Raw genomic sequence first — 25,881 nt, forward strand, 5'->3', positions numbered from 1 at the left:
CACAATTAAATGTGTTCACAATAAGATAAAAGGGCGGATCTGACAAAGGTTAGCTGAAGCTGATGAAGTGTTGCTGAGACTAATGGTGGGCAGCTGAATCGAACTGGATAGATGAAGCTGTTGAAGTCTGATCAAGTATAGTTTAGGATGAAGAAAATTCAGCCGACTCGGTTTTTAGTTTTGCCGAATAAGTTGAATTTAAAATGTCATAAAATGGCCAATATACCGTCAGGAATAACATCTTTTAAAGAAATGGAACATTGAATATTAAGTTCAGACAAATGATTTCAACATTTTCACTCTAGTTTATTAGCATTGTATTGTACAACTTTACATTAGTATGACAGTTTTGTTGTGACAAAATAAACATAAAAAAGCAGATAAATCCTTTAGTGCAATGAAAATAAATGGATACCACCGAGTGCAGGTCTGTGGTGCATGTCAACACTGCTGAACAACTACTGTGTCAGGAAACTAAGAGCTTTCTTGGACATGTGCCGGGGTCACCTTCATTTGGATCAATTTGTAGATCCTTGACCGGTTGAATCAGTGGTTCGCTACAGGAGATTTACCTCAATTCAGTCATAATACAGCAATACGATGCCAAGTGTTCAAGTCCCAATACACAGTTGCAAAAACAGCATCTCTCCACATCAATTGGATGTCTTCAACTGAAGTGGGAGGGTTTTAGTTCACTACTTGTGCCATCCAGTGTAGCCGACCTATATGGAGCTAATTTCTTGACAAAAACCCAACAAACAAAACATGTTTGACCAATTTCTTATGATTCACTGACAAACAGTGTGGTTTGAAAATACAAAACATCTATTACAAACAGATGTATATATTGACCCATAGTGCCACCTGCTGTTGTGTAAGGTGAATTACTCGGGATATTTTTGAAAAAGATCTTCAGCACACTGACATTGTGCCTGAAGTGTCACAATATTTTTTTTTTTTTTCCTTTATAGGATACATTTTGTTTGTCTTTCTGTATTTATTAGATGGGTACATTTTATATTCACAAAAACAAAATGCACCAATTTGTTAATGGTGTTTTTTTTAAATTTGCAAACCACACTTTGTCTGATTTGTATGGCGTTTTTAAAACATGTTTTGTCTGTTAGGCTTTTGGCAGAATATTATCTCCATGGACTTAGAACAGACCTCGTTCAATGGCTGTGAAGCTTTATGTTGAGCAATAAACATTAAAAAAAAAAAAAAAAAATCAAAAACAATTCAATTCACTTTTTTTTCAAATGAAGTTATCTGACAAACACTTAGTGAGGTGTGGGATCATAAGACAACCATATTTGGGTGAGTGCCAAACCACTGAAACCTATGAATTCCCCTATTTAGGGTTAGGGTTAATATGTGATTGATTGAAAATGACTGGAACGTTTTAGTGAGCTGGAGTGCCCTGGAAATGCAATTAAACCAATTAACTAAATAAGTGTGTGCTCAAAACAAGCTACAGTCCTGTTTAAAAACAAAAATATTACACAGCATTGATCTGAAGGCTCGGGTGCTTTTTTTTCTGACAGGAGCATCTTGCGGTATGAGTGAGTGAAGCGCCTATCAAACGCGAGTGATTTTGCAAATCTAATGCAGTCGGTGCCAAGTGGGTTCCCCACCGTGACAAATCAAAGGCGACGGTATCCACGTCTTTTTACTTGTATTCATTCCACCTGCGATATTTTCCGTTACCAGGCATTGAGTGAATGAGTATGTCGAACTACAAGGAGAGATTGGATCGTCTACTCCAGGAAAAGTGATACAGAAAATATAAACTAGTCGTTTGGGGCCACGAAACAGACACATTCTGTTCTGTTCTGCAACCAAACATCGAAGTAACTGGAAAGCTCTCTTTAAACCATTTTGATGCAGATGAGAGTTTCCTTCCTGGACTGTGAAAGCTGTTTTCAATTATGGAGGCTAATCCTCAATTTTAAATTTGAAAATTAAAAAAAAAAAAGAGGTCTCACCTAGGCTACAACAAATTGACTTTGGTAACAATGATTAATAGTTCATAGTTTACCCTGCCGTGAGCCAAAACTAGAATGTGTAGCAAGGGCGATGACTGTTAACTGGTTTTTTTTAAGATACTTAATCCCTGACCAACAAGACTAATTCAAAGAACTTAAAAGCGACAATGTGATCTAAAAACAAAACAAAAAATGGTGACCCTAAAAGTGCCTGTGTGTCATGTTCGTCTACTGTTACTTATATACCTCGAAATTAACAAACAGTATATTATACAAGGAGAGGATTTTAAGAATCCTCTATTTGGTCTCAGTCCAGGTATCAAATAGATAACAAATGAGGTGCAACACACACACACACACACACACACACACACACACACACACACGCACACACACACACACACACACACACACACACACACACATTCACTCAAGCTCTCTAAATTGGCAGCAGTTTCAAGTGCAGTGAGTCCACCAAGCTTTCAGCATAAATCTCAGTGAGCAGAACTCAATGTCTGATTATCCTAATATGAAAAATAAATAAACTTTAATGATGAAACCATCAATAATTGTTCTTAGAGATAGTGTCTTCATTATAAGAAGGATTCTTCACTTCAGAACAGCAGCAGCTGTTACGCAGGTGTAAACTCCTCAGGAAACATAAAAAGGACCCACAGCTGGGGGGTCTTTGAAGCCCTACATGGAGTGAGATGTTTAGACACGTCCTTTAAGACGAACGAGGAGTGTTAACTGCTTCAGTTTAGAGATTACGTTCCAGAGGGTGTTACAGATTCCACGTTTTATGTTTTAAATGATTTTAAGGTTCTTGGCAACACACCCGCCAGCTTGATTCAGTCAAAGACAGAGTAGTTGGGGGAGTGCAGAGGGTAAAAAGAGAAGCAGGTCAAGGAAATAAGTCCAGTTTGGGGGCCCACTCCAGAGCAGTATTGACCACAGCGAGTGCTGCTGCCCCTAAAGCCACTGTCAGACCCATGACTGCCAGTCGGACAAACCGCCGCGCTGTTGAAGGTTGGGCCACTGCCGCAACCGAGCTCACCGCTGAGCTCTCCAGCGCAGCCTGTTTTTGTCTGCGCCTGCGACGAAGAACCGAGTCCGGTCGCTGTTGAGTGGACGCAAGGTCAAAGTCCTTAAAGGTAGAGGATGCCATGCTTAGGAGGTAGAGGGGAAGACACATATAGAGAAGAGACCAAGAGACAGAGAATGAAACGGGTTAGTGAAAGAACGAAAGTAGAACAAACTAATATATATATATATATATATTGCTGTGTAGCGGTGAAGATAAAGTAAGTAGCATCGGAGAAATAAAAAGTTCATACCAGTTAGGCAGGTGGTATCTGTAAAGGTAATGTGCTTACATGTGCTAACCCTAAGGATTTAAGTACCTGTCGTGCGAGATAGCCTCTCTAGCCAGTTCAGACGGAGGGAACTGGACAAAGAGGTCTCCTGCTCGGCTGATGAGAGTTTCATACGGCAGATCCTGGGGAATCTGAGACAGCAGGTGATGAACCATGGCCATATCGCATTCACAATCAAACACCTCCTCCTCTCTGTACAGTACAATCTGCAGCACAAATAACATATATCGGTCAAGGGCCACAGTGATAAGTGCATCAGTCAATTGGTTAGCCACATGTGACAAAAGACAAATCGACGCTCAGCCATCACCTGTCTAAGTGCAGTTGTGATCATGATGTCTTTACATTCTAGCAAGCTACAATTTACACAACCCTGATGGCCACAATCTTATACAGTACATCCTTGTGGGGTCACATAGGCCTCTGCGAAGGGACAAACCTGTCTAAGGAGAGCAAAGCCTCAAATAAATGGACAGATCTGTGTAGAATAACTAACAAAAAAAAATGAAACTCATACATTTTCTAGGCTTTGGAAAGTTATTTTTTGAGTTTTTTTCATTCATGGACTGTAAATGAAAGCTGATGTTTTTTTTTTTTTCTTCTTCTTATTCTCTTTGCAAACCAGGAGTGGGGATGACAGGAAACTCACCACAGCAGCAAAGTAGATGGGCATCAGCGGGTGGCAGGCTAGGAAGAAGTCGTACAACCGTACAACATGGCGGAAGTCGGACAGGACGTGGCCAAACCAGGTGATCAGCCAGCTGAGAGCGAAGACTGTGCCCACCTCAGCCCTTAAAAATAAATGCATGACAGACGATTTGATTAATTCAAAACCAGTTTGTTTTCTGATTGCTCCACTTCAGCACATATGATCGGAAATTATTCGAAACTCAAGTTATATCACAGGATCAGGACCTGAAAGTCAGACATGAAGGTCACATAAGGCCTCCATCTTGTGGGACTTAACGACCTCTGTTCTTAACAGTCGAAACTTAAGTCGCCACAATAGAATAACTGTGCTGTAAAAGCACATTCAACCTTTATACCGTCACTTAAAACATTATTATCATCATCGTTTTATTTGAGCATGCGGATGTTTAACATTAACCTCAGCTGTTTTAAAATAAATTAAAAAAAACAAAACTAGTAGGAGACATTACTATAGATGCGTCACAACAGTAGAAAATATAGCCAAACTTTATGGTGCTGGAACAGGCAACCCTCATTTCCTGTAAAGTACTTACTGTTGCATGAAGTCATGCACCTCAGGGTTAACCCTTTCAATGATGGGCATCAGATAGTTGAGAATGTGTTTTGTGTTGTCCATGGTAGGATCCATGAAGTCCCTGAGAGAGAAGGATAAAAGAAAGCCTTCATGACGAAGCCGTGAAGACCCACTGCACACAAAGAAACGCTGAGAAAGTCGGTCGCAGAATAAAGAACCAGCAGCCAATTCATTTGTATCTGTTGTCGGTACCTGAGGTGATGTGTGGACAGCTTCTCCACCAGAGCGGTTGACAGGCGCTCTCCCAGGACCAATAAGAAGGTGACGACAATGTCATGGTATCCTTGGTAATAGTGCAGCTGGGGATTACGTTTCAGAACTCTGAGGATGATGTCAATCAGTTCTTCCTGAAGACCCTCTCGCTGCTCATCTGGCATACCTGTACAAGTCCGCCAAAAATAAAATACAGCTGTTCGCTTACATAGGCTTCGGGTGTGCCGCTGCGTCAGTGGCCCTGTAAATATAAAACGTCATGATTTGTCATGATTAACTGACAAAGAAACGGTGTCAAAAGAGTTGCGTGCGGACCGAAATCTCCAGAGCGCAAATGTTTCCCCCTCCTGCCAGAAAAGCGGTGCGGGCGCAACTTCTAGGTTAATACATGTAGATATATATATATATATATATATATATATATTCGAGTGAATGGCGTGAGGGTTGTGTGACTGCATTACACCGAAAAGTGTTCCCTGTAATCTGTTGCAATAGATTGCAAAAATAATAAAGAGGGGAAAAAAAAAAAAAAACAAGTGCAGGGTCTAAATGACAAGTTCTTCCAGGCAGACATGGGGTTTGTACTTCTACTCACCAGGTGGAAACCTCCTCAGCGAGCGCTGGACGTCCAGCAGCACCTGGTTGTAGTCCTTGTTATTCTCCCGCTCCACCGTTTCTGGACAAAACATGATCCCATGAGCAAATAATGTACGTGGCAGAGCCTGCACCGGATGTTTACAACAACAACAACAACAACAAATAATAATGTGTGTCATGCACGTTGGGGAAAGAGATTAGGATGGTGAATTGTCCCCTTATTGTTTAATCACACTATCAACTACGATACCTGGCTCTTGATCCAGGACGTGAAGAGGGACGTTGAGGAGCCTGGGCCAGACCCGGCAGCGGATCTCGTCGGTCAGCAGCCCCCCTTCGCTGATGGCCATCCTCCTCAGAGCCGCCACGTCCACTGGACTCGCACCGAGGGCCTGCCCGATGTCCGCAATCTTCTTCTTCCTCCTGGTGTCCCAGTCTGACACAGAAAACAAAAGTGTTTTTCGCTTAAAGTGCGTCGACTTATCCGCACACTTATCTTAACGCGCACCGGGAGACGGACGTCCGCGGAGGGACACGATTCGGTATGTTGTTAGTCCAGGACTCGATGGGACAGTCCAGGACTCGATGGGACAGTCCCGGACTCGATGGGACAGCCCGACTTTGACACTTAAGCTCACAGTTACCTTGCTTTCCGATCACCGGCGACGAAGCACCAACAATTCTGGATTTCTTCATGGTTCCTTCACTCCTTGAAGCGTCCTCGTCAGACAGCATCGCAGTCCATTCCTTATTTATTTGGCTTAACCACCGTTTTAATGTCTCTCGTCCAGCTCGGAGCTCGGTCGGTAGCTGTCCTAACGAGCGAGGACAGTCTCACGCAAACACGGCCCCGGTAGTTAGCTAATCAGTAGTTAGCTCGTGACAAGAGCTGGCGCTGCACCCGCCCCGGTTCCGTTACTTTCAGCACCGCAGCCATCATTACGCGAACCGCCCGACACGAACCGGTTTACGACTCCGAAACGCCGCCTGGTAAGCAATGCGGCCAAGACAGAGGAGGCGGCTACATGTTCACGTTGACGGAAACGACCGAGGATCCCTCTGCGTTAGCTCGTAGCTTAGCCTCCTCCTCCTCCTCCTCCTCCCCCCCGCTCCCCCCCCCCCCCCTCTTTCCCCGCTCAGACGGAATGATGACGTCAGCCAAACGAGATTGACGGAAGGTAAACGAGGAAGAGGAGCCCCGCCCACCTTCCTCACCGTGTTTATCAACTACTTCATAGTGTCAGCAGTGGTTGCTACTTTAATGCAATGGTTGATCTGTGTTGTTGTTGTTTTTTGGATCGCAACCACGCAGACATGTAACACGTGTAGAAAGTGATTGAAAGCCTCGCTGGAGTAACAGTGCAGATGTCAACATTGCACAAGTAAATGCTCTTATTTAAAGACAACAACAACAACAAAAAAGGTGAGAATTGTATGCAGTTCATTCTTTTTAAAGCATTTACTTAACATTTACTAACATTTACTGAACTCTGTGGCTACAAGTGCAAGTTAGGATGACTGGTATTCAGGCATGCCCAACCTTGGGTGGGAACAGAAACCCAACCAGAGCTTCGTGAGGACGTGTTTACACTTGTGCATTAAGTGAATTTACCAGTGTGACTTGCAAACTAGGACAACTGATTTACCACACATTCTCGCTTGTTTGTGTCATCAGCCTTTCACATGTCTTCCCATTTTTTTTTTTTTTTTTAATCTTGTAACGGCAAAGTAATGCTTAAGGGACATGTTTAGAAGTAAAAGTATTTTATGGAGGAAATGTAGTGGAGTAAAAATGACAACAACAACAAAACATTTGCTTTAGCTGTTTGACAACAACAGATCATTTGCACATTTAGATTTTACATACACTTTAATCTACATGATCCGTTACAAAATTCACTTAGCGCCTCTTTCAACCATTAATTATATGATAGGCTGCTGCTTGGGCTTAATGCATCAGAAGGAAAAACAAAACAAAACAAAACACAGGCTATACCCATGTGATCATAAAGACTGACAGGATCATTCCGCTGTGTACTTAAACATCTAAAGTACCTACATATATAATATACATATATATATATATATATATATATATATATAATACTTCTGTACTTTTAGGTTATTTATCACAGTATTTGAACGAGAGAATTGTATTTGTACCGGAGGATTATATCGGTATACTTCTACCTTTTTTTTTTTTTTTTTTTTATAGCCTTTAATCAATACAAGTATCTTGCCACAGGCTATTTGTGAATAACCATGGATACTAAACAGATATAATTTGTGCATGGGTGTTATGCCTCCTAGTAACGGATAGATCCTGCTCTACACTGTCTTCTAGGTGTGGTGTGTTTGTTCCGATGAAACGAAAACGAAAATGACAGAGCGTTTAAATAGCTGCTTCCCGAACTGAGCTGCAGAGCGTCTGAGAAGGAAGCAGTTCGGACGGAGGCGAACCGAGTGAGGCTGATCGATGCGAAACAAGAAAATAGGCCTATTTCTCTTTGTAACGCTTGAGGTGGAAATACTAATATCAAGTGGATTTCAGTCAAGGTAAATTCTTCTTCTTTCTTTATTTACGTTGCTTTTGGGACAGGGGGGGGGGGGTGGGACTCAAAGGCAGCTGGTTTAGTTATGAGGAAATGTCAATAATAATAACACACACACACACAAAGATAGTCCTGTGAATAAAGAAAGCTGCGAACTGATGATTAAAAGTCACAACAACCATAGGTTTGAAGAATTAAAAGGCACTGTGTAATGTAGAGCTTGTTGGGTGGGTACTGGAATAGCCTCGGGTTATTTCGGCAGATCCGTGACTAAACACTGTTGTCATGTTGCGTGGCCATTTCTTGAGAAAAGAAACCTACACGCACCCGCGAACATATCCACTAGAGGGCACACCTTCCAATGGGGTCGAGTCTTTGCAGTGTTAAACAGTGTACTCTCAAATGGCATTGGAATAACATATATATCAAATTAAAGTTGTCTTGCTTATCTACCTTTATGGGCGTTCAAGTAGGCTAACATGTCACAAAAAAAAATAATATTTTTTTCTCTTGGCAAGACAATCAAGTAGGGGAGACAGGGGCTTGTTGTCCCATTGCGCCTATTTTCAACAGGGTGCTACGAAGAAATGAATACAGGTGCACCTACCACAGATCACACATCTACCTGTGACATCTACTTATTCTGATGTAATTTACTGTTATTCACACCCCTGCGTAAAGAAACGTGAACATTTACTTCAATCTATGTAGTTTTCTTCTCCTTAAGATATTGTTTAATCAGCAACTTATTTGAAATTGTCCCAAATGAGGCATTGTCATTTATATCGGTGACAGTTAATTTGAGCGATGTTGGCCAATTAGCAGTCATAGAATTGTGTCACAATATTCAAGATATTTGGATTAATATGTTTTTAAAAGGAAGGAGGAAAGATGATAGGATAGAAAGAAAGGTGAAGACATGGTCAGAAATAAAAGAAAACCAGTAAGCAGAACCACCTGACGTTAAGGACAGTGAGGCAGGTGAAGTTTGAAAAGAGATCAATAAGGAGTACAGCCCAGGAGCGCAATACTGCTCGAACTTCACAGCAGATGAAATAAAAAGTCAGGCAGCTACTCCAGCTTCAAAAGTTGGCTAAACCTCTCCAAATGTTTAGCCACGACACAGTTGCAGCTTAAAGAGTATTTGTATGAGATCAGCTGACATGTACTATGGTCTGTCACCAGTGAAGTCACTTGAAGCTGAAAGACTGCCACAACCAAAGAAAACTTTGTTCCAAAGTAAAGAGAGAGGTTCCAAATCAATGAAAGATCCATGCTTGTACCTTGTTTGCATGGAGACGTTCTCCAAATATTGTTCCAGTGAGATGTGGACACTGAGCATAATATGCAAACAATGGGCTCATGAAGAGAGCACCGGAGGCGAGAAACTTGTGTGCTAGAACTGCATATCTGACCGTGAGTCTGATGAGTCAGATAGGCCGATACCAGAATAAAAATGCATATTGTGTTAGTTTTGAATGGTTCTGTTTAAAAGGTTGGTTGAAATGATTCTCAAGCTGTTGTTGAGACATTTTGATTTAAAATAACAAAACAAATTTCAATTTGTCATGTTTTCATTTCTTTCAATATCCAGTGTGACAACTTACCTGCTGATGGGGTAAATTGACATAAGGGCACATTTGCAATATGACTAACCAATAACTCTGTTCTGAAATAAGATCTTAAAATGTGATGAATACAGGAAATATGCCAGAGACTTTCCTCTTTCATTTGGAATATCATTTATAGCTGTATAATGTATTTACTCCAAGATATATAAGAAAGAGTGAAACGTGTGTAAACATGACCTGGTCTCCCTACAATGGTCGCTTTGATTTCCTCAGAAGGTACAAACAGTGAGATCATCCCTTGTTATCTGGCTCCAGTATTCCTGTGACCATGCAAATTGTACTGATAATAGTGAGAGGGGGGGGGGGGGGGGGGGGAGGAGGAGGAGGATACACGAAGAGGACATTATAATGGAAGGCACCACTTCTCATCATTGAGTTCTATCTTATGTTGTCCATTTATATGAGCTCATGCATAAACTACACATCCATCAGATCATGTTATTCTTGTGCTTTAATGGTTTTTTGCTTTGTTTTCTTTCTTGCATCTTTTTAAATCATCAGTGTTACCAACCTAAACTTCAACAACTACCACATGCGAGGCTATGGAAGGACTAGCGTGGGGAAGAGGGCCTAATATTGGTAAATAAACAGTAAAAACCTGAACTCAAATCTAGCAACAAAGGTGTTCACTTTTAAGGCCTTGTTATACCAATGTTATTTTTTCCCTCCAGATAATGATACTGGCCAAGATGGTAATGTCCGTGGAGGCAGGCAAAGACGAAGAGGTGCACAGGGAGACAGAGCGAGAGAACAAGAGGGCAGAAGAAGAGAACGAAGTCGTGGGAGCAGTCAAGGTGAAAGGGAGGAAACAGATGGAAGGGGTGAAGGGATGCGTGGGAGAGGCAGAGGAAGGGCATGGAGAGGAGGAGTGAGAGGTGCAGGAACGGGAGGGAGGGGGGCGGCTGGTGAGGGTGAAGGGGCACGAGGGGGAGGCAGAGGAAGACGAGGGGGGGCAGGCGATGAAGGGAGAGGGGGTGAAAGAGGAGGCTGGCAACGAGGGGCAGGGAGAGGTGGGAATGGAGGGGAAGGTGCAGAGAGACAGAGGTTTAGGGGAGGAAGAAATCAAGAGCACGGTGCAGCTGAAGGAGCGAGAATGGGCATGGCAGGCATGGGAGCAAGGAGAGGAGCACACAGTGTGGACAGAAGAGACGGTGCTGGAGGCACACAAGACAGGGTTGGAGGGAGATCAAATTCTACAGGCACAGATCGGACACCACACGGCCGTGGACTGGGCTTCAAAACACTGGAAGAACTCTCTGAAAAAGATCCATCTGTGGTGGCCATTACGCTCTCCTCACACCCGGGCCTACAGGCTGTCCTGCGCGAGACCATAATGAGGCAGGATCTTATCGAACTCCTCTGCCTGGTGCTGAGTAAAGCCTTCAAATCGCGCACGGACAGAGGCACCCTGCAACATCTGGCTAACATCATAAAGGATTCAGCGTTCTTCCGCACCATCCTGCCTCACTATCTGGTGGGCATGGGGTCAGAGTTCAACCCTCTCCGCAGAGCACAATACCCACATCATCTGGAAAATATCCTGGCTGTCCTCTCCCAGGTAAATAAAGGAATGAATAAAAGACCCAATCATGGAGTAAATTAATTTAAAGGATAAATGCACATGAAAAATACACTACACAGACTCGACTAACTTTTAACTAACTGTCCTTAATATATGCTTCCTAGGTGCTGAGCATTTTCCCTGCTAGCTCTGTCAAGGCAGTGTCTTTGTTGCTGACGCTGCTCCAAGCCTCTGTCAACAGCCTGAGGGCATCAGGCGTGGACATCCTGCCTCAGACGGAGGAAACCGTGGAGAATCTTCGAGGCCTGATCGGGCACCTTCAGGAGAGATCCAGGGAGGGGACGCTGCGCTCAGACAAGGACACGTATGCATTCCTATCCACCAGTGGTGATAACCCAGGTAATGGCTTGAAATCATGTTTTTTTTTATTTTTTTGTAACACATTTTGATTTCCTGCCCAGAAGTTGACAGTGCACAATTAGCCAGAACATGTTTTGGACAAAAAAAAGTTCTACAGATGGTGCACATGACTGAAACTCCCGCTATTTCTAACCCAGGTGAGGAAGAGCAGCAGGATTTCAGAGCCATACCAATCTACCCAACACCTGAGGAGTTCCGGCAGGACCAGAGGCCGTTCATTAGACCCAACCTCACCTCTCGACCTTACACCAACACCCACCTCTATCTCGACACACACTTCCGGCTGCTCAGAGAAGACTTTGTGCGGCCGCTCCGCGAGGGGATCCAGCAGCTGCTCCGGAACCAAATGGACAAGGGACGGACTGATAACCCTCTGAAGACCAAACGCTTCGACGACATACGGGTCTATTTTGACACAAAACTGGTGGTGCCCAAGTGCACGCACACCGGCCTTGCCTACATTGTCCAGTTTGACATTCAGCCACTCAAGGTTAGCATCTGGAATCATACAGTTTAACGTGCATATGACATTTGAATGATACAATCAAGCATATTCTGTGGCACTGACATGTCCTCCATCTTTTCCACAGTTTGTACGTTGGCAAAACTCCAAGAGGCTGCTCTATGGTTCCTTAGTCTGCCTGTCCTGTGATAATTTTGAGAGCTTCTTGTTTGCCTCTGTGTCAGATCGAGACCCCAAATACCTGGAGCATGGACAGGTCCAGATTATCTTTACAGAGGAAAGCAAAATCAAGTTGGCCAGGATTCAGGTGGGACAATACATTGTTTGTAGTTGTTGATAAGGGCAGAATGCATCCAGTTCCTGAGGATAAATATTGTTATGGTCTGATTTCAGCCACTTAGTTTACAAAAGCTATAAGATAATTTCATTGGGTTGCTAGTTTTTAGGTACATCAAGCTTAAATATAGGGAAATGTTTCTGATAATTAACCTCACTAATATAAATGGTAACAGGCCTTAAATGAGGTGAGCGCTCAGTATAATTTTATTGCACCACAAAATCAAAAATTACCATAAAGTTGAATTAATGCCTCGCTGAGAATAGTTCAGTAACAACATGCAGGACAGGTGTCCCTGGAAGGGTATTATGATTTCATATGAAACAGAACTAAACTTACTTTATCTCACAGACCGATGAGTTGTTCCTGATGGTCGAGACAACTGCCTACTTCGAGGCCTATCGGTATGTTCTCGAGGGCCTACAGGAGCAGGAGGAGGACAACCTGCCCTTTCAGAGGTAAAATTGTTTGTCTGTGTTGTAGTGGAGTTTCAGGTTTTACAGTCAAGGTCATAGTGTTTTATAAAATGCCACAGCACTTTTCCAGACACATTTTTTAAAGGGCTTGGTAGGGAGTGTCAAGTACAAAGTAAAGTAGCAATCACACTCTTAATTAGCATGAGTTAATTGTATTGTCTCACTATTCCCAAAGAGCTATCATGCATGGATGAGTTCAAAAATTTGGTTCTTGTCTGTACCTCTAGGTGCCCTTCACAGAGGGCTGGCCATCTGTCCCCTGAACTGACACACTGAAACTTTCCCTCAGAACTACAACATAGGAGATAAAAAACTATTATTTTTCTTGATGTTCCTAATGTTAGATTCTAATGCTTGTCAGTGATGCAGTGTAGATAACGCAGCCTATTCATCTTTTTCCCTGAAAAGCATCTTCTGGTAAATTTTCAAAAGGCCGTAGATCAGCTGGGAGGATTTGGTGATCAGTTTTTCAGATCTCCCACTTGTTTGGCTTTATTTTTCACAGCTAAATGCATGTTGTGTTTCAGCTTGCAGGCCAAGAAAGTCTGTAACTTTCGGAAAAGCAAATAAAGAACACATTCTTTCTTTAGCAAATGAAAATTGTAATTATTGTGCAATAAAATAACCACTTGCTCAAATCTGTACACATGGGGGTAAAACCTTAATCTTGGTTTGATATGACTGGTGACTAATGTTAGTGGATTTTAGGCAACACTTTGGATGCTGTTTATTTAAAGGTAATTGTAATAATACACTGAGCTCTTACACGATTGTCAAAGGGGATCTTTCTGTACATTTTTGAATAAGAAGTACTTTCTTCGGAGAAACACATTAACAAGGATCCATAATGCTTTCAGGTACATCGTGGAGTGCAACAAAGATGTACAACCCCCAGCTTATCTGCGAAGAAGAGATCAATATGACGTGTCATCCATTGCTGACCCTGCCCACAAGGGCAAAATACGGCCCTTTCACAGCCTGAAGCCAGAGGCCTGGCCGAAGATGGAACAGCTGGGGCTGGATGAGTCTCAGATGCAAGCCTTCCAGCTGGCCCTCACAAAGGAGCTGGCCATCATACAGGGACCACCTGGCACTGGTAAGAAATTGATAAGCCATTGTTTGAGGGATGACTTCATTCATTTGTGAATGAAAACTGTATGTTTACCTATTTGTTAAGTGACAGAATCCAAAGAACTGGAAAGTTGCATGTTCCTCTTAAAATACTTCTAAATCAAGCTCTTCTATTTCCTCAGGAAAAACTTACGTTGGCCTAAAGATTGCGGAGGCTCTGCTGACCAATCAGGATCTGTGGAGAGATGAACTTGACAGGACTCCGATGCTGGTTGTGTGCTACACTAACCATGCCCTGGATCAGTTCCTGGAGGGTGAGCAATGATGACAGTTCATAATGACATACAAGTATTTTATATTCTCTTCAAATGGGTTGGTCGCTTGTCAAGAAAAGAAGGTGCATTCATTCCAAATACAAATAATAATTTTTGGCGAGTGTATTTTAAGTTCACTAAGGGGCCACAGACATCTACTCTGAGTTGTATTTCATTTTTTTTCTGCTCTGTGCCTCGGGACAGGCAATGTAATACAAATAAGGTTTTATTTTTCTGGTATGTGATGTGCATTTTGTTCGACTCTGCATCTCAGGTATTCATAAATTCCTGGAAGATGGCATAGTGAGAGTGGGAGGTCGCAGCAACAGTGAGATCCTGAAGCGCTTCAATCTGAGGGAGCTGACCCACTCGTACAACTTCAGACGTACACTTCCATCCCACCTCCGCTCTGCATATAATGAGGTGAGCTTATGCTACTTCTACAACTGCAGTGTGAATCTTAAAACTTAACTTGATGTTTCAAATATTTCTCTTATGCATTTAAGTGCTAGGAATATAAGATATAATAGGTTTAAGTGATTACTAATAAATTAGCCCATCGTTTCCTGTTAAAAGTCATAAGCTTATGTTTTAATGATGTGTTTTGCACCATTTTTACTTCATCTTTTGTCACATATTTGTACATTTTACTCAGCTCTTTTTTTTTTACCCACCTGTGTAACAGATTACCAAGCAGCTGCGTCAGGAGGAGACTGAGATCCAGAGCCAGAGTATGAAGCTGGAGTGTTCTCTGAAAGGTGTACTGCGGGAAACCTTCTTAGAGAAGTTCATTTCCTACAGACACTGGGAGAGCCTGCATCTACTCCCTGTGAGTCATACTGAAAACACATTCTTATGTATATGTCCCAACTCAGCTAGACGAGCTTGACAGAATGGATGGCTGTGCAGACTCATCCGTTTTAAATGATTTGTAGACCGGGGACCCGACGCAGGATGCATTTGCTGCCTGGAGTGAGAAGAAGCACAGTGTGATGATGGAGTGGTTGGGTTTGGGTTCCACTGTCTTCCTGCAGAGGGAGACAGAGGAAGCAAATAGTAATGAAGGTAAGTCTTGTACTGCATGTGGTGCCCAACTGAAACAGTGCAGCAGGATTTAATTATTGGCTTCCAAACCAGCTAAAGTGAACACTTAAGAGTTCCAAAATGGCTGCCAAAATCTCAAACTTAAACAGTTCCAGCTAAAATCTGTAGATAAGTATTAAGAAAAAAAAAAATCCATCACCTGTTTCTGCTTGATAATTTCAGTAACTAAATATTACATACACTATGAACCATTTACTATGGAATGAATGGCATATAGCCTACAGTATGTTAAATGTAGGCATTATCTGTCCCCTCTGTATGTTTATTATACTTTCTGCAACTTAACTAGTTGTCAATTAAAACAGTAAATAAGCTTATTTATTGTACTGTGAGAATCAAAATAACTCATACTGATTCTTACTTCAATGTGTTATATATAGCTGCAGAGGAAGCAATGGAGCAGGAAGAAGAGGACCTCATTGAAATCGCAGAGGAGGCAGATTTGATCCAGGCAGAGCGGATTATTGAAGACAACTTTGGTCCCAGAGGTGGTAGAGATGGCAGAAAGAAGGGAGACATGGAGGAGGCTGTCAGAGCAGTGGAAGAACTGATGCTGGTTATGAACCTGGATAAGGTTGACATGCAGGCTGAACAGAGTGAGGAAGGATTCCAGGTAAAATTGAGAGGAGATTTTTCATGCTGAGATTGTAAGGGGGGTGGCATTTCATGAATTTAACATTTTTGCAATGCCTGTTTAATCAGACAGATTGATTGAGAACACTTACAATTGTAAGTGTTATTGGCTGTAGCAGAGGAGATGTATGCATTATGTATGTATTGCATTAAATCTAAGCGCTCCACAGGTTTAGGTTTGCATCCGTGTTTGGTTGATAGCAATTTTTGCTTCCCTTTGTTGCCACTTTGCTCAATTTCTTGGCATAGTGCTGCCACCAGCAGTGGAATAGCCTAAAGCCATTGGCAGGAATTTGTCTTGAGTCACCTGCTATTTACACATGCATCCTTGTGTGGTGCCTCATTTATGAAAACATTACTGCATAGCACTGCTAGGGATCATACAAGGTACAGAACTGTGTTACCTCCTTTGCAGGTGGTAATTCAATTACTGACTCAAAGGAATACGTGAACAACTAAAACCAGTTCTGAGTTCCAAATACTCAACATCAGGAGTATCAAATTTGGCCCTGAAAAGTTTGAGGCAGCAGAAGGTTTAATTCACTGCCATTACTGTGGTTTCCAATGGCAGCTCTTGTCAAAATGTCTAAACTAACCCTACACCATGATGCACCTCTCCATCTTTGATGCTCCAGTTTACCTGGTCAGTAACATGGCTAAATAAACTGCTTCTATGTCATGGTATCTCCTCCTCAAACATCTCCCAAACTGCAGCTCACTCTATGATGTTAATTTCAACCGAAACAGACGGCACCATCCTATTTCAATTAAAGAACAACGAGAACCAGATTTAAAGCAGACTACCCACTTAATGAGCTGAAGGTCTGAGGTTCAAAGTTTTACTCTACTCTGATCAATACAGATTCAACGGAAGCAGAGGAAAAAGATGAAGTACAGAATCAGGAAAGAACTAGGGAAGAGCTCAGCGATGACTGAAGAAGAGGAAGATAAGGTCTTTGATGTTTGGATTCTGAACCTGCAAGACAGATGGAGACTCTATCGGTAGGTCTGCATCTGTGTTTTTATCACCTCTCTTTGGAGATTTCTTAAAGTTTCTTCCTTCCTTCCTAATTTTTCTTCCATTTTCATCTTCACTCCCCTCATTCCCTATGCAACCTTAGTCTGGTGGAGGTAGTCTATTCCCAGTGCGTCTAATTAAGTCAACTAATCACCAGGAAAATGTATCCCAGAGGATTTTCTCAGCACAGACAGCCAAGACATAACCCAAAACTTCCATTACTGTGAACACAGGACTGTAAGGACTCGTGTTTACATAATCATAATTATCATTTAAGCTAACAAATAGGGCCATTTCCTTCGGAGACAAATACAATAACTCTTGTCTTAATTGTCTACAATTGCATTGTAATATCAAGTACCATGGAAGTGTGCTGTACTTTTTGACCTTGGCTCTCAGTATTTCTGCAGATGCAAATAATGAGACCCGAAGTCTTCCATACAATTGTTTCAGTTTTCTCTATTATTAATTGACTTTGCAGGTTGTGGGTGGCGCGCTACAGGGTAGAGCTTCGCACAAGAGCCCTAGAGTCTGAGCAGGCCTATCAGAATGCCGTGGATCGACTGGCTGATGTAAAACGACATGAGAGCCTCTGTCTTCTCAAGAAAGCCACGGTACAGAATTGTTTGAATATTGAATATAAGGAAAACTGTTTTGTTGTTGTTGTTTTTTTAATGATCACACTACAGATCTTCGTTCAGTCAAAAACTTCCAGCGGTGAAATTTACCTGATGTAAAAGTTGAGTTTGGAGAATTTTCTATTGGCAGAAACAGAATATCATATTCATAATGATATGTGTAATTATCTGAAACTAAGACTTACTGTGATTCAGGAATGTGCCCTTCATATTTATATATGCTGAGAAAAGGAAGGTGAGGTGAAGGGTATTGAAGTGGTAGCAATCTGCAGCCTTACTACCAGATACCACTAAATCCTACACAGTGAATGTGGACTTTTCTGTGCTTTATAGCACTGCTGTATTTCAGATATCAAAAAAGCATGTTATGATTTGTTAAAATTTTAAGAATAACTGATAGTTTGGGTTGTATTTACCCAGGTTTTGAGATGCATTTCTGCGGTTTCTGCCTCTACCGCAATACAATTTGGGTGAAAGGAATTTTGTTTGTGGTAATACCAGCAGTGATTATTACTTTTACAGATATAAAAAATAATGAGAAATTCCAAAATTTGGTCCTAGTCATTGTAGATAAGTCACAGACCTGTGCGTAAAGCCTTCAGAGGGAGTGTTAATTGGGTAGAAAGTTGTGAAAACTTTGCCTAGCAACCTCCACTTACCCAGACGACCACAAGTGCCATTGTGAAATCAGACAAGACTCCAGGAAGTCACTATGCCAAGCCAAGAAGTAGTCGCCTGAAAATCAACAATCTACAGAGCCAGGCTAGATGTTCAGCCTGTTTCCAGCCTTTGTGCTCAATTAAGCAGCCGCTGGCTGTAGCTTCATATTCATGATACAGACACGAAAGGAGTATTAATCTTCTCATCAAACAATCAGCATGAAAATAGTAAACATAAAAACATTAAACAAAAGAAATGATCCCAAATTATGAACTACTCCTTTAATGAAGGACAAAGAAAATTAAGATAGAATTTACGAGATTGTTGCGTGTGCAATAAAACATTTTGTACCTACAGTTTTCCATGAATGATATCACTGAGGCTCAGATATAACAGGTTGAACTGGGAGCTGCCACTGTAGCTTAATGACACAACCATCCAAAGCGGTCTGTTATATATACTTGTATTAAAATAAGTAGTATGAGACTTGCAAGGGCAGGAATATAACTAAATTAGGTAATATAATTAATCATAAATTGCTGAGGTGATATGCATTGTGCGTAAATAAACATATCCCATCCATCAGGTTATTGGCATGACAACAACGGGAGCAGCCAAGTTCCGTAAAACACTGCAGGAAGTGCGTCCATGTCTGGTGATTGTTGAAGAGGCTGCAGAGGTTCTCGAGGCTCACACCATTACCACACTGAGCCAGGCATGCCAACACCTCATCCTCATCGGAGACCACCAGCAGGTAAGAGCTCACGCAGACAAATAGGGCAAGGCCTCCTGAACTCTTAGCGAGCTTGCATCTCGTTAAACTCTGCCTGAATGTTTTTGTGCCAATGCAGCTTTAACAAGCCGATGTGTTTTGACTGAAATGATCCCATTTACATGCTTAGGTGAAAATTTTAAAGTTGCCGTGTTGTGAGGGGGTTTTGTGTATTTGTGTTACTTTCCAAAAGCTTTGTGTGCTGCCCTGAGCAAAATGGCCAAAAAAAAAAAAACATGCTAGCCATTACAAGAGACAGAGAAGAGAAGAGTGAGGAGTGATATGCTGGATATCAGCAGACTATTACACAACAACTTGTCAGAGCCTGCCAAGGACATATGGCCAGGCAGCCTGTCTAGCAATCTGCAGCATGCAATCACAACTAGACACAATTCTATCAACCATCTCAATATTCTTTCCCAGTTTCTTTTCACTGTGTAACTTGTGTCTGTTCTAAACTAATATTTGCTTGTTGTGCCCTGTTTATGCATGGGTTTATTAATGTTTGACTATTTAAACAAACCTGAAATCCTTAAAGATTTATGGAAAGTTTAGCAAGTATGAGAACGGAATTTAAAATAGAGTTGAATTTAAAATGGCTTTTATTCTAACCAGAGCTTGGAAATCAATGGTAATTTTTTATGTCAGAACAATATGAAAGTAATTTACCACTCTGCCTGAGGCTTTACTGCCAGTTGGTTCAATTTGATATGCCAAACACATGTAATCTATGTTTGACTAAGTCCCAAATAAGTGGATCAATTTATATGATTTTCATTTATCAGTTTACACTACTAAATCCAGTAATTAAAGTAGCACGTGTGATAAAAGAAAAAAAATATATAAAAAGCAAACCGCATGAGTTATTCTAATGGCACAAATCTGAGTTAGTCTGTTTTATAGTATTTATTTGGATTCTATGAGCAAGCATTCACTGCTTTGTTTGTATGGAATCCAAACTTGAATGTGTGCATGTAATGGAGGTGGATGGATCACACTTTCCAAGTAAAATAAGCTTTGGCATTGTTGTGCTGTTCATTAATCACAGGTTTGGTGTTGAATCGAGCAGAACACAATGCTTCACATTTATACTAGAATTTGTCTTGCCACCCCCACACCTCCACCCACATACATGCACAATCACACTCTGTCCTCTAGCTAAATTAGGTTTGCACACAGAGAGATACACACACAAACTAACAGGACAGCAAAAGAAAGTTAGACTGTATTTGCATACATTCTATAATACCATCCATATTTCTCAAGACAATCCTATAGCAGAATTTTTTTTTATCATGTCCAGGTTTGCTAAATATTGTTGCCTTAACCTGTGTCTAGGAACTGTATCATAAATGTTCACTAGCAACTGGCTGCAAATGGTCCAGTCACCTCAAGCGATGTGACCAAGAAAGTCATCCTGCAATCTTAGGTCACATATATTGGACTCTTTAATGCACTTAAATTTGCCAATTTAGTAAAGGAAAGATTTACATTTTCCCTTAATCACCATGAGGATGAAAGAGGGCAAAATCTGAAAATAAGAAAGTGACAATTTTAAGGTCCATAAAGGCATAGCTTTTGTTCTCAAAACATTGAAAAACGGTTCAGCATTTGGTGAACATGTGATTTTTCCTTTAGCTGCGCCCCAGTGCCACAGTATATGAGCTTGCTAAGAACTTCCACCTGGAGATGTCCATGTTTGAGAGGCTGGTGAAGATGGGGTTGCCTTTTGTCAGACTCAACTACCAGGTTTGTGTTTCTGTATATATGCTCATTTTATTCTAAGAAAAATATGAAAACATTAGACTGTAATATTTGTTTGTGTGTGTGAGTGAGTTTGCAGTCGTGCCTCAGTATCTCTTATGTTGCCGTGTTTATTTGTGTTTGTGTTTTTGTTTGTTCTTCAGCATCGTATGAGGCCAGATATTGCCCGGCTTCTGACCCCACACATCTACACCGAGCTAGAAAACCATCCGTCTGTGTTGGACTACGAAAACATCAAGGTACATGTTGTGTTTTCTCTCCTACAGCGTTTCAAGTCTGCTGCTTTTTCTTAGCAGTGAATATCTGCTTCTTTGCCTGCGTGGATAAGAAATATCTGCATAGTCTAGACTTTTAAATACATTTAGAGTCTAGGTTGTGCCATGAATTGCAAGATTAAGAATACTTTGATAAATATCAAAGAATAACAGGGTAAAAATGTAAATGATGTCTTGCAGGGCCTAAAAACCAATTTATTCTTTGTGGAGCACAACCAACCTGAAGAAGAGATCAAAGATGGAAGAAGTCATCAGAACCGTCATGAGGCAAAGTTTGTTGTTGCTCTTTGCCGCTACCTTCTCCTCCAGGACTACAAACCAGAGCAAATAACCATCCTCACCACATACACGGGCCAACTTCACTGTCTGCGCAAACAGATGCCTGCCAGCGAGTTCTCAGGGGTCAAAGTGCATGTCGTGGACAAGTACCAGGGAGAAGAGAATGATATTGTTTTGTTGTCTCTGGTCCGTAGCAACCTGCAGGGCAAAGTCGGCTTTTTGAACATTCCCAATCGTGTCTGTGTCGCCTTGTCACGTGCCAAGAAAGGTCTCTACTGTATTGGCAACAGTGCGATGCTGGGCCAAGTCAAACTGTGGAGCAACATCTTCCACACCTTGAGGGAGAACGACCAGGTTGGGAAGTCTTTGACTCTGTGCTGCCAGAATCATCCAAATCGGCTGGTAAAAGCATCTTGTGATGAGGACTTCAAACAAGCACCCGAGGGCGGCTGCATCCAGCCATGTCAGTTCCGTCTGAACTGTGGCCATGTTTGCTCAAGAGTCTGTCACCCATACGACCCCGAGCACAAGAAGTACAAATGTGACAAGAAGTGCCAGAAGATTTTATGTGATCAGGGACATAGGTGCACACTTCTGTGCTCTAAAGATTGCCCAAAGAAATGTCCAGTGAAGGTTGAGAAGATCCTACCCCTTTGTGAGCACACACAAATGGTTCCTTGTCACCAGGACCCAAAGACATTTTCATGCCAGGCGCCTTGCCAGAAGCTACTCCAATGTGGACATCCGTGTGATTCAGTCTGTGGGGAGCCATGCAACAAGAAGTGCAAAGTGATGGTCACCTTAAAACTCGAGTGTGGCCACAGCCAGCAAGACGCTTGCTATTACAACTCACAGACAGAGAAGCCAGAATGTAAGACACCGTGTGAGCACCAGCTAAAATGTGGCCATGCCTGTCGCGGTAACTGTGGCAAGTGCTATCAGGGACGCTTCCACTTCCCCTGTTTTCACCAGTGTGAGCGTCTCCTGATCTGCTCTCACAAGTGCAGGGAACCTTGCACTCGCAATTGCCCCCCCTGTCAGAGACTTTGTGAGAACTGCTGTGTCCACAGCAAATGTATGAAGCCATGTGGGCAGCCCTGTGCCCCTTGTATTGAGCCCTGTGCTTGGCAGTGCCCTCACCAACGCTGCAGTAAGCTTTGCCATGAGCCGTGTGATCGTCCGCCATGCACCCAGCCCTGCGACATGACCCTGGATTGCGGACACCCGTGCATTGGTCTGTGTGGAGACAAGTGTCCAAACAAATGTCGCATCTGCAATCATGACGAGGTCACAGAGATTTTTTTTGGCACTGAAGATGAGCCTGAGGCTTCCTTCATTCAGCTGGAGGACTGTGGGCACATCATTGAACACACAGCCATGGACAAACACATGATGTTGGATTACGACACTGAGAACAACGAAGGAGAGGTGGTGGCCATAAAACTGAAGGAATGTCCGAAGTGTAAAACTCCAATTCGTAAGAATCTACGCTATGGATCCTTCATCAACCGCAGTCTGGCTGAGATAGAGATGGTAAAGGAGAAGATAAATGGACAACAGCCTGATATTGAAAAGCAGAGGATGGCCCTTCAAAATGACTGGGACAAAAACCTTCACACCAATAAAATGCATCAGCAAGAAGAATATATGCGGATTGAAGACGCACTGGAAAAAACCTACCTCACAGCAATTGATCTGTGGGTCCTAGAAAATAAGATGAATTTCCTGATAAGAGTTGCAAAGCTACTGAAGAGCGCAAAGGAAAACATGTTATACACAGACGGCTACAGGTTTAGGTTGAAAGTTGCAGAGTTTGTGCGTTGGTTCCATAAACCAGACGTAAAATTCACAGAGCAACAGATCTTTGACTTGCAAAGAGAGCTATGGAGACTCAACCTCCTGGCTGAACTCAATGTCCGTTGTCACATGGCAGACAAGAGAGGACACACTGACAAAATTCAATCCGTGGTCCAAAGAATCCGAGGTGTTTTGAAGATGCCTGGCCAATTCACGGAGCAAGATCAACACGGAGTGAAAGAAGCCATGAAGGAACTTGACAAGAAGTTGCCAATGACAGGGTTGGGGATCAACGACGAGGAGAGAAAGATGATCGTCTCAGCGATGTCCATGCCGCTTGGACATTGGCACAAATGTCCTAATGGCCATGTCTATGTCATAACAGAGTGCGGTGGGGCTATGATGAGTCGCACTTGCCCTGAATGTGATGCCACTATTGGTGGGCAAGACCACGCACTTGCCAGTGGCAACCAAGTTGCCTCAGAGATGGATGGCGCACAGCACCCTGCTTGGTCTGAAGCCAATAACCTTCTAAACTTTGATGATCTTGACTTCTAAGAGAAGTTGGCTATTGCCTTTACAGCTTTGACTCTTGGTTGCGAAACCCATGAGTGGCAGCATGTTATAGTTTTATTGTAAAGACCGCTTTAGCTCATGCTGGACTTGTAGGGGCCTTTACCACATTCATTATACCAAGTTTATTCAAAGGAAGGTAACATGGCTCCCTGTTTTACTCTGCATTTTTAATTATCCCATTTTGCTACTTTGTGTTCTGAGTTGATGTCACACAGTATTGACTCTTAAGTTCATTACCATTTCAACCTTTGCTTCTCTAATCATAGTAGGTGTTTTGTTTTAAAAATGCTTTTCTGCAGAAATGATCTGCCAAGGATCTATAATAAGTCACAGAAGAAGTGATGGATGGTAGCTTTTTATGCAAAACTATAAGATTTAAATTTGATTGATGACTGTAACCCTTTGATATGCAACTGGAAGTATCAGTTGGCCTTTATGTTAACAATAGGTGGCAGTAAAACACTGTAAAATACCATATGGAGACATCACTCGACAGTTATTATGCCTGCAGCTCGATCGAACCAGATTAAAAATATCTGGACCTACAAATACTTTCTTGTCTTTATTTTACACACACATGCCATCATTTAAGAAGTACCATCAGGGAGAGGAGTGTTCAAATAGTAGGTTTCTAAAAATATAATTGAGGTTACACTCTATGGAGCACTTATCTCAGCAGAAGTGATTAACATGTAAACTTAAGCTGCTACATGCAGTACATAGGGAAATGACATGTACACAGTATGAGGGAACAAGCAGTGTTCATACATAACTTTTAAACTGCTATGCTACAGAAATATTAGCTACCTGATGCATGTAAAATACATTTCTTCCTCACTGTTTAAACAAATATCAGTTCCCTTCTTTTTCGCTCTTGCTCTGTCTCAAACACACAGACTGAACTGGTACCAGCAAGAGTTAAACTTTTGTGTCTGTAACAGGACATCATTGGCAGTGAAGCCAAAGAAACAACCCTGAAATAGCTCCAATTCCTCTTCATACAACACAGGACTCACAGTCGCTGAGTTTCATTTTGGCGTTTTATACCAGCTTGCATCACTTTATTACATGATGAATGTGTCCCTGTCAACAAACCAGCTCCAATGCAAACTGCGCTATCTGCAGGGGGAAAAAAAGAACAACAAAAGTGTGCTGTCAAGACCAGTGTTCAAATTGAGCAAACTTAAAAGCTTGCCACTTTCAGTATTTATGGGATTCAAGCACCAAGTCGAGGGAGAGCTGGACGAAAGGCGGCACTGGGGAAAAAGGGTAATATCCTACCGGGTGGACTGTCTCATCTATCATGCCAGGTGGCCTTAAAATATGTTATTGTCAGAGTTTCAGTAAGTGTGCCCCTGTAATAAAAACTACAGTTGTCCCCCTACGCCTTCCAATGTACAATATGTGGTTTGATTATGTTCATCAACAAAGGTGTCACTTCTCCCATTGATACACAAATGCTCTTTATGTATTCGGTTCAGATGTTTTTCGACCTTCCATCCTTCCTGGGTGCATAGCAACGCGTCAGTTTAAGTGAGGACTTGGATGTGAGCACCCTTCCCTAAGAATTGAATGTCTGTATGGATTATGGGGAGCTGTGACGATTATGCGTTAAAAAGATTGTTTGCCTCCCAGCAGAGGCTATTAAAAAGTACAAACACTACAATCATTTAGATAATGTATGACCCTTTGTTTAATATCTCTGGTCTTTATGTTTTACTATGAATCTTGCTGGTTAAGCAGACACAAAATGACTTTGGTTTGTCTGATCTCTGGCTCAAATAAAGATATGCCTGCAGCAGCTGATTTAAACTGATAAGTTGAGGTTAAGAGAAGAGTTCAGATGGAGCAAAACAAGTACCAAAGTATGTGAGCATCTGTTTTGTATTTTGACTAACCTGAAAACATTTTTATTTTAAAATTTAAATTCAAAATCTGTGTTTTGTATGAAAACCAAAATTACAGAGAGATTTATTTGAAAAGCCAACAGTGCCAAGGCCAGTGGTAGTTGTAAAGGCTTGAATAGGAAAGTTCACTATCTTTGTAATAAAAAAATCGGAAAGTCAGAATCTAAGCAAGCAAAAGGGAAAAATACTGCCAAAGTGGGCTGTCTGTTTATTTAT

At 41.9% G+C, this 25,881-nt stretch overlaps 2 protein-coding genes across 3 annotated transcripts; one reads left to right on the forward strand and one right to left on the reverse strand.

Annotated features, from left to right (window-relative positions):
* Positions 1–285: 285 nt before the first annotated feature.
* On the reverse strand, positions 286–6,550 carry tbc1d20 (TBC1 domain family, member 20). 2 transcript variants are annotated; one of them, XM_069147708.1, is made up of 8 exons: positions 6,101–6,550; positions 5,707–5,892; positions 5,455–5,535; positions 4,839–5,025; positions 4,606–4,707; positions 4,011–4,152; positions 3,389–3,492; positions 286–3,154 (listed from the first exon to the last, which is right to left on the reverse strand). In XM_069147708.1, exons 1-8 carry the CDS (start codon positions 6,189–6,191, stop codon positions 2,890–2,892), a joined length of 1,158 nt encoding a protein of 385 aa, XP_069003809.1. In that variant the 5' UTR covers positions 6,192–6,550; the 3' UTR covers positions 286–2,889. The 2 variants fall into 2 exon arrangements, with proteins under 2 accessions (XP_069003809.1, XP_069003801.1); XM_069147700.1 differs by having other exon boundaries at positions 3,389–3,567.
* A 4,089-nt stretch (positions 6,551–10,639) lies between these two features.
* Positions 10,640–24,307, forward strand: znfx1 (zinc finger, NFX1-type containing 1). Its single transcript, XM_069147671.1, has 17 exons — positions 10,640–11,197; positions 11,326–11,560; positions 11,719–12,071; positions 12,172–12,351; positions 12,733–12,839; positions 13,715–13,953; positions 14,111–14,242; positions 14,517–14,665; positions 14,928–15,071; positions 15,178–15,307; positions 15,727–15,959; positions 16,842–16,981; positions 17,479–17,611; positions 18,882–19,049; positions 20,706–20,816; positions 20,975–21,070; positions 21,287–24,307. The coding sequence occupies exons 1-17, from the start codon at positions 10,733–10,735 to the stop codon at positions 23,738–23,740; spliced, it is 5,469 nt and encodes a 1,822-aa protein (XP_069003772.1). The 5' UTR covers positions 10,640–10,732; the 3' UTR covers positions 23,741–24,307.
* The last annotated feature ends 1,574 nt before the right edge of the window (positions 24,308–25,881 follow it).

Source organism: Embiotoca jacksoni, unplaced genomic scaffold, assembly GCF_022577435.1.
Source record: "Embiotoca jacksoni isolate LCO1_2020_lvr unplaced genomic scaffold, fEmbJac1.0.p SCAF_1, whole genome shotgun sequence".
In the NCBI taxonomy this organism is placed as follows: Eukaryota; Metazoa; Chordata; class Actinopteri; family Embiotocidae; genus Embiotoca; species Embiotoca jacksoni.

What these genes read in the sequence shown, in the direction of transcription:
- znfx1 (XM_069147671.1), top strand. Translation starts at nt 10,733, where the DNA reads ATGGGCATGGCAGGCATGGGAGCAAGGAGAGGAGCACACAGTGTGGAC. An exon ending in TCCGCTCTGCATATAATGAG is followed by an intron (nt 14,666 to 14,927) that starts GTGAGCTTATGC and finishes CCTGTGTAACAG; the next exon opens with ATTACCAAGCAGCTGCGTCA. An exon ending in GTCTTCTCAAGAAAGCCACG is followed by an intron (nt 17,612 to 18,881) that starts GTACAGAATTGT and finishes CCCATCCATCAG; the next exon opens with GTTATTGGCATGACAACAAC.
- tbc1d20 (XM_069147700.1), bottom strand. Translation starts at nt 6,191, where the DNA reads ATGCTGTCTGACGAGGACGCTTCAAGGAGTGAAGGAACCATGAAGAAA. An exon ending in CGTCCTGGATCAAGAGCCAG is followed by an intron (nt 5,536 to 5,706) that starts GTATCGTAGTTG and finishes TGTTTTGTCCAG; the next exon opens with AAACGGTGGAGCGGGAGAAT. An exon ending in CCATCTACTTTGCTGCTGTG is followed by an intron (nt 3,568 to 4,010) that starts GTGAGTTTCCTG and finishes TTTGTGCTGCAG; the next exon opens with ATTGTACTGTACAGAGAGGA.